Below are 15798 nucleotides of genomic sequence, written 5' to 3'. Positions count from 1 at the left end.
AAGATATTAAACTAATTATTATTAAATTTTATTGTGTTGCTTTTTTATTGCTCTATATATTAATCATATTATAATTTCTTTATCTACCTATTAACAAAAAACAAACATTAAACACTGTTATGTATTAATATTAATCAATTAATAAGTATTTTATGTAACTGATGATTTATTTCTAAATATTTTATTTAATAGGTGATGGTGAAAAAACAAATTTGCAACCAGTTGGGAAAGGAGGTCGTCATTTATCGGTGCCATTTGATTCTTCAACTGCTAATGGTGATATAAGTAAGTACAGATGTCTGCAATTATAACAAAAATAAAGTGAATTAATCGATATGGTCTTGAAACATTTGTCAATCGAACTTGAAACACATGTCAATTTTAAAATTCATCAGGCGAATCTGTGGGCGAATCCCTATCCCAGTAATATACGTCTCTGGTATTTAAAAAGAAAAAAAAAGTTTACTGGCACAAAATTGTAGCAATGTCAGTTCTTTAATTCAGAAATTGTGTATTATGTTTAGAATGGTTTATCAGTAAAATGAAATCTTTAAAATAACTTGTATCGGTCATTATTATTAGAAATATGTAAGTAATCGTAATTGAAAAAAAGTTAAGCAAATGTGCAGTTCTAACAAAACGAAGTATCATGTTATTCGTCGTTTGTCGTCGTTACTAGGTTACGTTGTTGAATTTTGTTGAACTGTCAAATGTTGCCTATTAAATTGTAATCCAATGATTTAACTACATATTTAGCAAATCTTTTGTTTAAAATTATATGAGCAATTTTTTATGAAACACAATTTGTTAGAGAGATAACAACAAAATGACAACTAATTAAGTACCTACTTGAAAATATTTTTTTAAACTTTACTGCTTGGTAAATATGTTTTCCTGGTTGACATTCGAAATTATTATATTGAAAATAAAATTACTACTACTTTTCTACTTAAAATAATAATTGTAATGATTGTATTTGTTACTTTTTAATTTTTAAATTGAAATTTTGAAAAAAATCGATCATAAGGCGAGATTTGAACCTGCGTTTTTTTGCCATGATCCCGCTATCGAATGGAAAAATAATAATGCTCATAATAAATGCGCTGAAAATAAAGAGTATTCGATATATTGTATTCACTATTCATATCATGCCATTCAATCAACATTCAATAGAATAAACATTTTAGTAAGCATTCTTCTCTTCTAAAAGGTTCTACACAAACTCATTGTTTTTTTAAATTTTCCTTTTATTTTTTTCCTTTAGAAAAAATGCTTTCACAATAATTGGCGGAGGTAATCTCGAACTTAATAGGTTTTTTCCGAGAAATTGCATTAGATCCTGGATTTAATTTTAGACAATTAATGGTATATCATAGAGATGATAATATCTATTATACGTAATTGATAATAATGATTATACTTATAAATTATAATCTATACAAGTTTTATAGTTAGTTGATATTTATTAGATACTTAAATTACGTATTCTTTTTTATTCTTCCTTTCCCTTTTGATATTTTGCGATGGAAATATACGGAAATTATTACGGAAAAGCCGTATTTATTATCCTAGATATAATCAAACATTTTGCGATGCATCTATCTATACACGTGTTTAAATATGTTGGTTTGCGGTGAAGCGGGGAGGTTAGATAGGGAGAGGGATGCGCGATTAAGATGCGCTGCGCAGCTTCCATTTAGGTCCTTGCCTCTGTGGCGCCATCATTTACGAGTAACCGTGTTTCGCGAAGTACACGCTATAATATTGTGCTGAATTTATGAAAGGCCTTGTGCCGTAATTATGTGCTAATGGGCTGGAGGTGAGCGAAGTCGTGGAAGGCAGGCGGGTGGCGCGCGACCGGCCGCCGTGGCGGTGCTACGGACCCATGCTTACCCACAGTAGATCAGACGGTGACTTCCCCATATACACTAGAGGTGAGCGACTTATCGAAGCCGGAACTATCAGCTAGGCATTGCACTCCTCATTTTGTAAATCATTCCATTCAGAACCTTAGTGTTCTTTAATAAGAAGCAAGGGTTATACATTCCTGCTGTTTCCTACTCTGTTGTTCATAATGATTTTTATTTTAATGAGTTACCATAATTAAGCCATATATATGACAAACATTGAATAAATAAAATATTATGTGTATATCCATATAAATTAATCAAACTTCCCTATTTGCAATTTCATCTTGGTATGTGTACCTTGTCTACCAACCGATAAGTTGAATAACCTAAGTAGATGTTATGTACCTACATACATAATATCGTCTAGATTTTTATGAAAATACAAACTTATTTGTAGTCTCACTTTCTTCCACATTAGGTAACTAAGAACATTGTAATTTCAGTTTTTTTCTTTATTTATTTTCGGAGCCAGATGTGTGTATATATTTGCATTGTTATGTAAAATTTGGTGATTAATATGATGATCATGTTATATATGTACATATATGTATTTGTTTACGGTTCGCTGCGTGCATTATACGCCTAATAGGCTCGAGCTTAAAAACATGGTCCGTTTATTTTCTAGGGCAAAACGTTTTCTAATAATAATAATAAAGGCTGCACGTTTAATCTAACCGAGTCCACATGGTCGACTTCTCTCGCTGTGATCCCTCGGGCATCTAGTTATAAACCCTTGATCCTTGCATGATATTCAAGGTGAGACTCTGAGCTCTATTTTTAACCGATCAAACCTAATTTATAGCGTAATTTTCGTTGTCTCGAAAAAATCTAAAACAGTTGATGCCATATATCCCATTGAAAGTTTTTTGGTGTATAATTTAAATTAAAAAAATCCATTAACTTTATTGAAACTACTTAGTTTTATCAATGTACTCCTATATAGCATCGGAAACGTTACAGTCTTTACTTCCAATGCCATAAAGAACAATTTGATAAAATGTAACACTATCAATTCCTATCTAATCTTGTACGTCTCTGTACAAAGTCTTAGTAATAATTTGCTTTTTGTTTAAATTACACATTTGATTCGTGGTTATGGTAACTTTATAGATCTGTGATTTTGTGGTTATGTGTCCTTGTTCGTTCAATATGGATGATTTACATTTGAAAAAGAACAAGGCAAAGCGTAGACCCATAGATGACGACACTCGTAGTGAGAGTGGAAATCTAGATAAGGAGGATAAATCCAGTAAGTTTAAATACATCTATTTGCTATTTAATTATATTGCACGCCTCATAAGCGAAGCGTTGAGGTGGGTACTACTGTCACTTCGCGCAAAACATCTGATTTTTCAAACTTAAAATGTCTTTATGTATCATACATTGCACTTGTAAGATAATACATACACACACATATTAAGAAAAAACACTATTTTTAACATTCATGATATTTTTGATGTCATTTTTAGGGTTCCGTAGCCAAAATGGCAAAAACGGAACCCTTATAGTTTCGTCATGTCCGTCTGTCCGTCTGTCCGTCTGTCCGTCTGTCACAGCCGATTTACTCGGAAACTATAAGTACTACAGTGATGAAATTTGATGGGAATATGTGTTGTATGAACCGCTACAAAAATATGACACTAAATAGTAAAAAAAAGAATTGGGGGTGGGGCCCCCCATACATGTAACTGAGGGATGAAATTTTTTTTTTCGATGTACATACCCGTGTGGGGTATCAATGGAAAGGTCTTTTAAAATGATATAAAGTTTTCTAAAAAACATTTTTCTTAAAGTGAACGGTTTTTGAGATATCAGCTCTCAAAGTCGTAAAAAGTATGTCCCCCCCCCTCTATTTTTATAACTACGGGGTATAAAATTCTAAAAAAAATAGAGGTGATGCATGCTAATTAACTCTTTCAACGATTTTTGGTTTGATCAAAGTATCTCTTATAGTTTTTGAGATAGGTTGATTTAACTGTAATTTATTATATTTGCTGCTACGGAACCCTTTGTGCGCGAGCCCGACTCGCACTTGGCCGGTTTTATTGTTATTTAAACTAGTTAAAAAACAGTTTAAAAAAGTTCTGTCTTGGACGTCCGTGTGTCTGTATGTGCGGATCCTTTTTCTTGTTAACACGATAGCGACCGAAATACTTTACTAATCGAGTCTTTTTTTTTCTCTTACGCTTGAGTATGCTCAGGAATAGAACCCTTTCATTTTTCAGGGTCTGATTCGAATTGGTTTAATTGTTATTAAATAAACAAAAATAATAATTAATAAATATTAATTAAAAAAAAATTATGAGGCGTGCACTTTTGGATTTTCCAAATTATTTTAGTTATTTTGTGAACGGAATAAGGCAAAGCGTAGAAAAATGTCGTGTTTAAAAAATATTGATACTTATGAGATTGTAAACGCCAAATGAGCTTAGAAAAATCAAGGAGTTCGACCCATAAACCTATTCCGGTTTATGAGTCGAACTAAAGCCCAGATAATTTGTGTAACTTGTGTAATAACAAAATGGTTTTGCATGATATCGAATTTAAGATTTTTGGACCAAGATCCCAGAAATCATATAGATTTTTTTTATTAAGAATTTTTTGTTTTTCATTTGATTTTATGAAGAAATCATCATGAAAACACTGAAATGAAAAGGTGGCTTCAAAAAGGTGCTATAACAATAACAGTTAACTATAAAATTGTAAATTTGCAATATAAATATACGAGTACCTATAGCTCGAATGTGACGTATTTGGGTACTCTCGTCTCGTTAGAATTCAACATTGGTACCTATACATGGACTGATGGACTATGAATCATGGTGGCTATTCATTAAAGCCGTCACTCCGCATGCAATGAATCTTTGTTTGGAATCTACAAACCTTTTTGCTGTTAATATTTACATATGTAATTTCCATGTAGAGATCAATATAAAAATCCCGTGCTGTTTATAATTCGGAATACTAAGATTGGAATTTTTTAATATTCTCTTTCTATCAATGTCGTGAGTGGGTCTATCGTATACATATTTAATTTCCTTATAATGATCTCTACATGGACACTGAAACTTTTAGTGCAATATAAGAGCGTAAAAATTTATACGCAAAAGAAATGCAGGTATATAATATGGCTGCATCTATACTTATGGGCAACGGGTTGCATTGAATCGGGGTAGTGCACCTGCTTAAAGGACGTGCGGGGTGCGGGGATCGGTCGGTCTCGAGGGTTGTCATGTGAGGTAAGCCGGTGTTGTCTGTCGTTCTGATACTCGTTGCACTTAATCCGGTCGTATGCATACCACGGCGTTCGTCATTGCTAGCAAACGCTTGGCGTAGGTAGACAATGCGCCATGAATATTAATTGATTATTGAGACTTATTATGCGATGTAGATTAAATTTCATCTCAACACAATCAGTTATTTGATATTTGAAGAGAAGTTACATCCATGAGTTACATATACATTAGGAGCGGCTCCATTATCGCCGGCAATCAGACTTGTTGCGACACATTGAAGTGTCTGCGCTGAACATGCCATATTGCCATCGTTATGGATACTATAGTATACAACGGATCGTCGAGCAGCGCGCGTAATGTTGAGTGCAACATGCAGGGGCGACAAAAGGCAGGCGGGCCCCCACCCTGATACCCAGCCCGTCTCGGCCCGCGCGCCAGTCCGCTTTGGAGCGTCCCTCGCGGCGCAGGTACAATAACCGTTTGCGATTATTGTTATCCGTGATGTTCGCGCGTGTTATTGTTTAGTGATCATCATCAGTGCAGTGTTTTATCTAACACCGAATAAGTATGATGTTGTGAGTGCGACATGGCCGTGTGTAGTTGACATGTCGCTGAGCGCGCCCGTTCAGGCGGTGCGCGGTACAAGGACCAATAGCCTCGACCATCTTGATTTTCAAGAGCGCCGGCAGCTGATTGCGAGCTCGTTGTCTTTAACTGATTTTCTACATGTTGGGGCGAAGGAGGTGGCGGCTGTTGCTGGTGTGTGCAAAATATTTTCTGCTAAATTAATGTACCTACTTCATATTTTTTACAATGATTTGCAAAAATAATATATTTATTTATTGTCTCCTTTTATTATCGGACGCGTTCACGTTAGCGTTAAAGTTAATTTTAGAATGTAGAGTTCAGGAAAATTAAATTTACCTCTATCTGTCATAATATAACAGCGCTTATCTCTTTTTTTGCTTTACCAAAAAACCTAAACAAGGCTGTTTAGTAGCACCTATTTATGATTTGATATAAGTTTTTCAATCATAATATAATATTTTTTTTATTGGTGTACTAAATAAGAAGGTAGTAAGTATTTGATTACTCACTAATCACTATACGGCTACATGGTGATGTCATATATGGGTTTCAGTTTGTGGTCATTTTACATTTGCCGTGATTCAAAAATGGGCTTGGATTTTTTTTGTGTAATTAATTACCTTCTGAAACAATAGGGGTGTTATTGCGAGTGTGTATTTATGGCATCGAAGCTCTCAAAGGTGGGAACTAATTTTCTAGCGGTTAATAGTTTAAAATCTTGATTTTAGAGATGGTGTCTTAACTCTAGAGTCTAGACTAACCACCTCAAAAAACACCTCCAACCTTTTGAATTTAGAATTCGATTAAAAAAAATATGTAAGCTAAAAATAAAAAGAAATAACATAATAATAAAAAAGCTCTCGTCTTATCGTCACGTATTCATCGGTAAATGGTAGGTATAACTTTCGTGGCCATATCGTAGATTTGCTAATTTCATGAAATTATCGATCATTTCATGAAATGGTCTCATGGATTCAACCATTTCATGAAATGGTCGATCATTTCATGAAATTAGCAAATCTACGATATGGCCACGACATAACCTGCATTAATATTAAAACTAGCAAAAATATCCAGAAAGCAGATTCAACAATGGTTTGAGATCTTTTCATATTATACTTTATAACTAATTTATTAAAAAATGAAAATGTTTAAATTTGCGGATATCTTCATCTTCTATGTAGAGTTCTACCTAATTTGGGTATAGGTCCCAAAATAATAATTGATCCTTCTTCCATATATAATTTGTATAGTATTATAGTTTTAAGTTCCTATACAGAACCACAGAATAATCTTGGAGAGTATTTGCTGTTAAATGCGTAACCAACCATTACAAGATACAACGTTGTGATAGTGTATGGGTTCCGCATCATTGCTCGTCGGACACCGGACACCACGGTCGCGTGTTCATAATTATAATTACTTTTTATCTTCGTAAGCGAACTGATAGCACTGGAAACTAAATGAAACATGTCATTTGAGTTTACGTACTAAACATACGAAGCCAAACATGTTGGTTTTTGACAAATAGATGTGTAGATAGTAGATAGTAGATACCCACGAATGAATATGCATTACAGAGAAATAATCATATAAACCAATAAGTATTTAAAGTTAAGCTTCCCCATATAGGAGATACGATACACAATATGTTGCCTATGTTCACATAATATTTTATTAGACTATAGTAGAGCCATTTTAATAGGCAACATTTGACAGTTCAACATAATTCAACAACGTAACCTTGTAACGACGACATAGAAGAATATATTATTTTGTTTTGTTAGAACTGCACATTTGCTTAACTTTTTACAATTACGATTACATATTTATAGTAATAATGACCAATACAAGTAATTTTAAGATTTGATTTTACTGATAAACCATTCTAAACATAATAAACAATTTCTGATTTAAAAAACTGACATCGCTACAATTTTGTGTCTACCCTAATAAAAAAAAACCTTAATAATCTTTCCAATAGAAATAAATGTATTCTTCTGTTGTTCAAGGTTCATGTTTAGATGGCACCCATTGCGTTTATAATCCTAAAATTAATGAGTTGCTATATTGTTGGAAAATGTAGATAATATATAACGATCTTGATCGCAGTTGAAATTGCTGCGGCAGCGCATTATCATTAATTATTATCAACAAATAACAGTAATCGTACGATTCCACCGATAGGGGTAGTTTTCCTTAAAAAAATGTAGGAAGAATACGACCAAATATTAACATGGTACAAGACATGGCTTTCGAGCCAGAAATATCGGAATTTAAAAATTTCTCAAAACTGCACTTACTACCTCTTACTTACCTTACCTTTTATGTCTTCATCTAGATACGGATACATCGTTTATCTGTATTTAGAATACCAATTCGTGTTTCATTCATGAAAAGATAATTTAGATAGATTTCTTTTTATTCAATAAATCCTTACCGTGAGTCTATCGTAGGCTTTTCTTCGTGATAATCCGTCTTTTCTAGGAATAAGTGCTGTTTACTGTGACAATTTTCGCTTACAATATTTCAGAAGGTATGAAGTAAAATTGTCTAAATTTGTAGAATAGCATGAAAACGTATTAAAAAATGTAGGTACAAATATAAGCTTACTGATCTATATTAATCTTTAAGTTGAACCATTTCAACTTAGTTATTAACATTATACATACATGTACATACTTTTACATTGAGTTATTCCAGAAATATTACATTTATGTGAACACTGTTGATAATGAATTGTAGTTTCAAATGATAGTATAAATTATATAAGAGTAAACAATTAATATTCTTTCACAATTTTATAAATTTAGTGTTCTAAGATATCGTACGCGTAGTTGTTATCATTTTATAAACGCAAAGTAATCAAATAATTGGAACACCTAGATAAAAGTTATATTTCCGACAAATATTACGTATACTATATTTTTAAATGAGAAAAACATTCCTAAGTGTAGAACTTGTAAATACCACAATTACAAAATAAAATATTTGTAATATTTCAAATAATTAGTTATGCTAGTGTAGAAAATTCACCTGAAATTAAGATTTTTCGGTCAAGGTTTCTATAATGACTTAAAGTAAAATGATAAGAGCAAATCATATTTTATTTTAAGAGAGGTTATTTACTAGAGATAGGTGAGGATTATAATCTTTCATCTCGGCTGCACACGCAAACAATATAAATTATGTACAAAAGATAAGAAAGTTGTCTTTGAGCGAAGGCGAACGCTATCAACTGCAGGCTACAAAGTACGTATTTTGTTCTCGGACAGTAACTATTGTGATGGGCGCGGACATTCTTAACAATAGACTCGATGTAATGGGGCCATTGATTATGTCGATGTGTGTAGTATTGAACTATCGGCCACAAGCACCGGCTACATTTCTGAATGCGTGCTTTTGTGTGTGTAAATCATAGATTAATATTATTTTGAATCGTGAAGGTCTTATATGCAGTTATGAAATCGTGATAGGTTAACTCCATTTTTGCCGATACACCATTAAAAGATCTACCAGTCACCTTGTGAACGCATTAGTTTTTGTTTCCAAACAATTGCTAAATTCGTAACTTTCTCTTTATTTACAGCCAAGAAACAAAATGGCTCGGCGGTTCGAACAAATAGCCTGGGTTCCGGTGCGCGCACACCACCCGCAGAGCGGACCAAGTCAAAATTCTCAGCATTTGGTAGACTATTCAAACCGTGGAAGTGGAAACGGAAAAAGAAATCGGAGAAATTCGAAGCTGCATCTAGAAGTAAGTGTACCTCCACCATTTCTGCAAGATATCAAGTGGTTACTTAGTCAGTGAAAACTCAACTCTGGTGCTATTTGATGAGTCGAGATTTATCAATAACTTGTTGACTTAAATTAATGTTAATGTAACAATTGTGCATGCGGGTACGTTGTGGAGCTTCCAGTGACTTAAGTAATGTAAGATTTCCGATAAAGGAATAAGAAAATATATTTATTTTTATAGCCTGAAATTTCATCAGGTTAGAACGTTGGCTTAGGAAAATCTTAAGGACCACATTCATAGTTATTAATATTAATTAAGGATCCTATTGAAGACGACGAAGACGACGTTTTTCGTAATTTGTTTATCTGAGTAAAGAAAAATCATCAATTCTTAAATGTTAATTTTGTATAGAGCTAGATCGTAAGAATAATTAATTGAACTATAACGATAAAAAATCCGATAACTTTCCTTTTCATGAAGATGTTTTATTTATGGGGTTTATAAGAGGATCTAATCTGATTGTCTTCCTTGTAATAAATACTGAGTGTTGTTGATATTCTGTCGTAAATAATAATTTAATATTGATTAACGTATTATTTACAAATTATTGAACAAAATTATTTAAAAATGTGTTTCGCAGACAACGTAAATCGTAGATTTGTATTTTAAAGAATATTAACATTATCTAATTGTGTTCTTTTTTGAAAGAGCGAAATGGGATTGTTTTTCATTCAATTTAAAATAATGTAGAGATTATTACCTATGTATTTTCCTTTATCGTCACCACAATTTTGTAGTTGTTGTAGTTCAATATAGTAAAGAAGAAATCTTACATTCGATGTATTATAAATATTTGAAATTTTAGACAAAGCATAAATAAAAGAACCAAAAAAATCTGTAGTCGAGAGTCTTAAGAGCATTAAGTTGGTTAAATGCTCTAAGTCGAGAATAGATGATAATTTCCTTCTTTTCTAGTTTGATGATAATGTTGTCCTTCGCAAGTTTTATAGTAGTTTAGCTTGAAAACTGACGGCTAATGGGTAAACACAAACACAATATTTATAGTCTACAAAGTGAACTTGGAGTTCTCAGTTCTGTTTATTTATTACTAATCAATCAATGTTCTCTCGAGTAACACAATACGGCAAAGTTGTCGTTTGAATATAAATACTACGTAAATAATAAATCGTGCTATGTATTATTTTATATCTTAGAACTAGTTTTAATTAAAAGGCCTTATCTTTAATATTTATTTGTTTTACAGCTTTAGAAAGGAAGATATCCGTCCGAGCCAATAGAGAAGAATTAGTTCAAAAAGGTATCCTTTTGCCTGAAAGTCCTGTCACTCCCGTACCAGAAGGCAGTAAGTGTTGAGTTATAAATGTTAATTATTCTACTAAGGATTAAATATAATGGACAAAAGTAATTTATTAACTGGCTATTGAGTTTAAGTAATTCGCCTTCCTCTATTATTCGAAGAGGTAGTAAGAACAGATGGCCGTGGACTACAATGCATATTGTGTCATAGTTGTTACAATTACTACACCTTACACTTGCAATCATAATACATATTAAGATAACACATCATTTTCTACAAAAACTAGGGTAGCTACTTATATGATTCGATTTAATTATATGTATATCGAGGATTAAGTAGGATAAATAATTATAGTAATTACTAGATAATATGATAAAGCTAAATAAATTATCGACGATTAAAAGATTTACTTTCAATTATTGTATAATGATAATGCGCATTACGCAGAAAATTAATTAAATACGGAAAACGGTCACACTTAAACTATCGTAATTTCCCAACACATTGAATAGTTTCAGGAAGTAGGTAACTTATCTGCCCTATTATTCTCAGAAATAATTATTATCGAGCTCGGCGGTTTTATGAAACTTTTTATGATCCGAATCAGCTTTGTTTAACTTACGTATAACAATTTAAAAGTTTGGCACTCGATCTAATAGCGGGCAGATCATATTGCGTAACCTCATGAGACGGAGGCGTTATGTTTAACTGACATGTGATTTATGCTTTCTATTTCAATTGCGTAACTAGTTATGCTCATACAAGTAAGTAATAAAATAATAAAGCTATCTGTTAGCTATGCACGTATGCTATGAGGCAGGAAATAATGTGATTTTATTTATCCCTATCGAGGACGGCCATGTAATATTTATTATATGGTTAAATGAATAATCACTTGACACGCGGTAACTATTGCGTGAATTATCATAATGTTGTGGTATAAAATACGGAGTTAAATACTCCATAGTAAATCTTATTTTTTTTTTAAATCTAGTTCTTATTACTACATAATTACTCTATAACAAATACGAAAATACACCTGTATCTCATATTTTATAGGTCTTCATTAATTATTTAAGATAAATGTTTGTATAAAAATATATGAATGTACGGTACATTGCGAGTTACATTTCCGTGCATGTCTCTTAATTTTTTCTTTCAAAAGAATCTTCTCCTGACTCACGTATTCCCGTAGCCAAAGGAAATATAGATTCATATTTATATACGCAGATTTGTTATCTTAGTTGTTCATTTAATTTTTGTACTCACGACACCTTATGGCCTCGTTCAGTTCGATACCCCACGTTTGCTTTCTTCACTGATATATTTCATGTCGTATACAGTTATCTGGATGACGTGTTTGCGTTTTTGTCTACGTTATAAGCCTCCCACGACAATAACCAAACTGAGAAGCAGATCTTTTCTATATTTGGATCGCGAAATAATAAAATCAATTCATATTACTTGTATATTTTGTTGTTGTTCTTGCAGAATAAAATGTTTCTCATATAATTTTTAGAATGTTTAGTTTATTTGCGTCAGTGTGTGTTCGTATATCGTGCCTCATACATCTTATCAATATTATTTAGTACACACAACAAATGATATCATATTTAAAAAACTACGAATTCTTTTTCGTTTTATATTATAGAGTAGAATTATAATATTCTTGGAAAAAATGTACTTAATGAAAACAATATTCACTACATTATCTCGTAAGAACATAGTTTTTGCGAGTTTAGTGTCAAGGTAAATTTTAGCAATTTGCAATTTTAAGTTAAACGAAGTGTACGTCAATTGTAAAGCTAAGTAAAAGTGTAAGTCAATTTAGCCATTGTAGAGTCAAATGCCAACTGTGTGAAGCATCCATACGTCTATATGTACATGTATTTTAGAAAGAATATACGAATTAATCTATACTAATATTATAAAGCTGAAGAGTTTGTTTGTTTGTTTGTTTGAACGCGCTAATCTCGGGAACTACTGGTCCGATTTGAAAAATTCTTTCGGTGTTAGATAGCCCATTTATCGAGGAAGGCTATAAGGCTATATATCATCACGCCACGACCAACAGGAGCGGAGCAATGCGGGTGAAACTGCGGGGAACAGCTAGTAGTAAATAAACCCGCATCTAACACTAATCCTAATACATATAACACATTAACACTATATGTATTTGTTTTATATGATTCAAATATCCAATGATATTGGAAAAAAATCAATTATTATAAAAAAAACTCCCTACACCAGACGAAGAGCAGGAATACGAGAACAACCGCGCGGCGGAGCAAGCGAACCAGATGTCTGAGCGGCTGACGGGCATGCACGCGGCGCTGCAGGCGCAGCTCGCGTCGCAGCTCGCGCAGCAGCAGGCGGCGCTCGCGGCCGCCGTCGCAGCCGCCGCCGCGCACCACCACCATCAGAACAATAATGTCATTGGTATGTACGAGATGTTATTTATTATTCGTTGTAGTAGATCCGAACCTAATCGACCTTCACCGGGGTGGGTGATAATGAGGCCTATTTTATAATGAATTTAGTCTATTAAAAATATCCTGTACAGGATTTTTCCAGCAAATCCATTGTTAATACATTAATTAATAGACTAAATCTTTATATATAAAAATGAATCGCAAAATGTGTTGGTAAGCGCATAACTCGAGAACGGCTGAACCGATTTCGATAATTCTTTTTTTATTATATTCCTTGAAGTACGAGGATGGTTTTTATGTAGAGAAAACGTAAATATTATGTACCACGGGCGAAGCCGGGGCGGACCGCTAGTTTATTATAAAATAGGTCTCATTCTATTCGGGGTGATCCCGGTGAAGGTCGATTTAGATTCGGATCTTGGACTATTAGTAGTACGTACAGTCCCCGGCATGTTATTTGAATAGAATAGAAGAGAAAAACGTTTGTTTCAAGAACACAAAAATACATTAAAACAATCGAAAAGCAAATATTGGGCAAGAGTCGTTACATGTGCAGTTGTGCACATGTCTTTTGTCGCGAATTCTTCTTCTTTATGTAACTTTTAAAACGAGTTTGATTAAACATAAATGACGGCAATGGTCTAAGTTCCACTACCACTACGCTTAAATCTTGCCAATTAATGACGTGCCGGACACTGTACTATTATTTTGTGTATGCTGCTTCATTCCTGATAGTCGTAGCTTGATGTTCTGTTAGCTGAAAGCCCTCCTCGACAAATGGCGTATGGCAAAAATATTTTTTCAATTAGAACTAGTAACAGTAGTTCCTGAGATGTTAATCTTGTTCTAGTTCTAATCTAATTGCGTTCAAGCAACAAACATAATATAACATACAAAATTACAAATCTTTCCTCAAATTATATTAATTATTAATTCGTAATAGCATACCTATATACGGTATGCTATTACGAATTTGTTTGTAATAGCATACCTATATACGGTATGCTATTACGAATTTGATGTAGTTTCTAATAATAGGTATATTTACATACGATTTTGTTGCAGTCTATATACGACGATGTACGTATCTACGTTTATTTAACAATTTTTCGTTAACTGCGATTTATTTACCTTTACCATGACGGTAAAGTTCAGGACATATAGTACCTACTCCATAAAGTGAAGAAATTAGTTTCATTTCCAGATCTTCATCTTGATTAGTCATTGTTTCAACCAAGTTCTCTCCCGATTATAAATCAAAGACGATAATGAGAGAGATTTTTTAAGTTTTGTTATTGATTGTGTGTACAGCCGTTCCTTTCTACTGGATATTAATTATTTCTGATTACTTGTCTTCAGTTGTTTGAGTGTTCGTAACTAAGGGTCACTTTAATTCATAACAGCACGTGTCACATTAATGTTGTAAGTGAAAGTGTACCTTATGAGATATTCAAACTATAATCAAGTTAAGGAGAGGTTAAGCAATGTGTATGCTGATTACATGGAGTGTACGTAATAAATATTTGAATAATTACAAACCATAGAGTTTCACCTTATTATTATTTTTGCTTGTGTATCACCGTTAAATATACTCATTCATTATCATGAGTTGCATCAATTCATATGTATTAAAGAGTCTATCTACAATCGCAATCTTTTTAAAGTTTATCTCAATATTTCATAATATTTCGAATCTTATCTTCAATAAGTAGTTAAATTTGACAACAGTTAACAAGGTGAGTTGTTATGTTGTTATTATTGAACAAAATCTAGTCTTGAGAAATCGTTATTTTCCAACGGTATTAATAGTATAGGAAGTTAGAACGGCAAGTAAAAGCTACTCGACTTCCAGGATCTAGCGCATAACAACGTCGAACACGTTTACTAAGCGCAGAATCTGAATGAAGGTCTTCTTGCACAATTTGCCTTGAAGAGACAGCGACAGTGTGAGACGTAGCGGTTACTATCTGTGTTGGGAACATTCGGCAGTTAGATAATTAAAACGATAAGAGCTTGAACAATTGCATCGTTAGTAATTCGTTATCGTTATAAGTCAATTTTAATATGTATGATACGTTGATTTTTTTATTTGCTGAGCTTTTAGTGTCAACGCCATCTAGTCCGCAATAAAAGAAAGTATGTACTATAAAAACTAGACAACTGACCTCTTTTATTTGTAAAGACATACTCCAAACTAGGCTGGGTTTACTCGGATTGAGAAAAGCTTACGGTAAAGAAGCAGCTTCGTATCGAAATTTTTTTTTTAAATCGATCTAACTAGTTGTTTTTGACTTAAATCTCAAAACACTAACAAACACAAATAATACGAACTAAATGTTTATCACACAGTTCTTTAATGAAATTTGATCGAACCTAAACCATCTGGGCTTGACGCATTAGTCAGATTTACTATCACTGCTACAGAGCCATTTATGATAAATGATAATTAATATTGGTTATCTTAGTTAGTATGGAAAATCGTGTATTATGTTGCAATAGGGGAGGAATCTAGATCTAGATCTAGATCGAGATCAACGACGGATGCACTACACAATCTTATCGATCACGTTGTGGC

The 15798-nt window shown here is 33.0% G+C and overlaps 1 protein-coding gene across 3 annotated transcripts in view; it reads left to right on the top strand.

The window, feature by feature from the left end:
- The window catches only part of LOC149485841 (phosphatase and actin regulator 2), a 55988-nt gene that overhangs the window by 4419 nt on the left and 35771 nt on the right, over positions 1 to 15798 (top strand). For 2 of the 3 annotated variants that reach the window (XM_089699155.1, XM_089699157.1), the window contains exons 2-5: positions 193 to 285; positions 9324 to 9491; positions 10738 to 10836; positions 13042 to 13230. In XM_089699155.1, coding sequence (XP_089555281.1) covers positions 193 to 285; positions 9324 to 9491; positions 10738 to 10836; positions 13042 to 13230 — 549 coding nt within the window. Of the gene's footprint in view, positions 1 to 192; positions 286 to 5512; positions 5906 to 9323; positions 9492 to 10737; positions 10837 to 13041; positions 13231 to 15798 lie in introns of those variants that run through there. The other variant, XM_089699156.1, reaches the window with a different exon arrangement.

This window comes from Colias philodice, chromosome 9, assembly GCF_061535455.1.
Source record: "Colias philodice isolate Cphi_HAF_F1 chromosome 9, ilColPhil1 Martin Lab GWU primary, whole genome shotgun sequence".
Classification (NCBI taxonomy): domain Eukaryota; kingdom Metazoa; phylum Arthropoda; class Insecta; order Lepidoptera; family Pieridae; genus Colias; species Colias philodice.
This window is presented reverse-complemented; position numbering and strand designations above follow the sequence as displayed.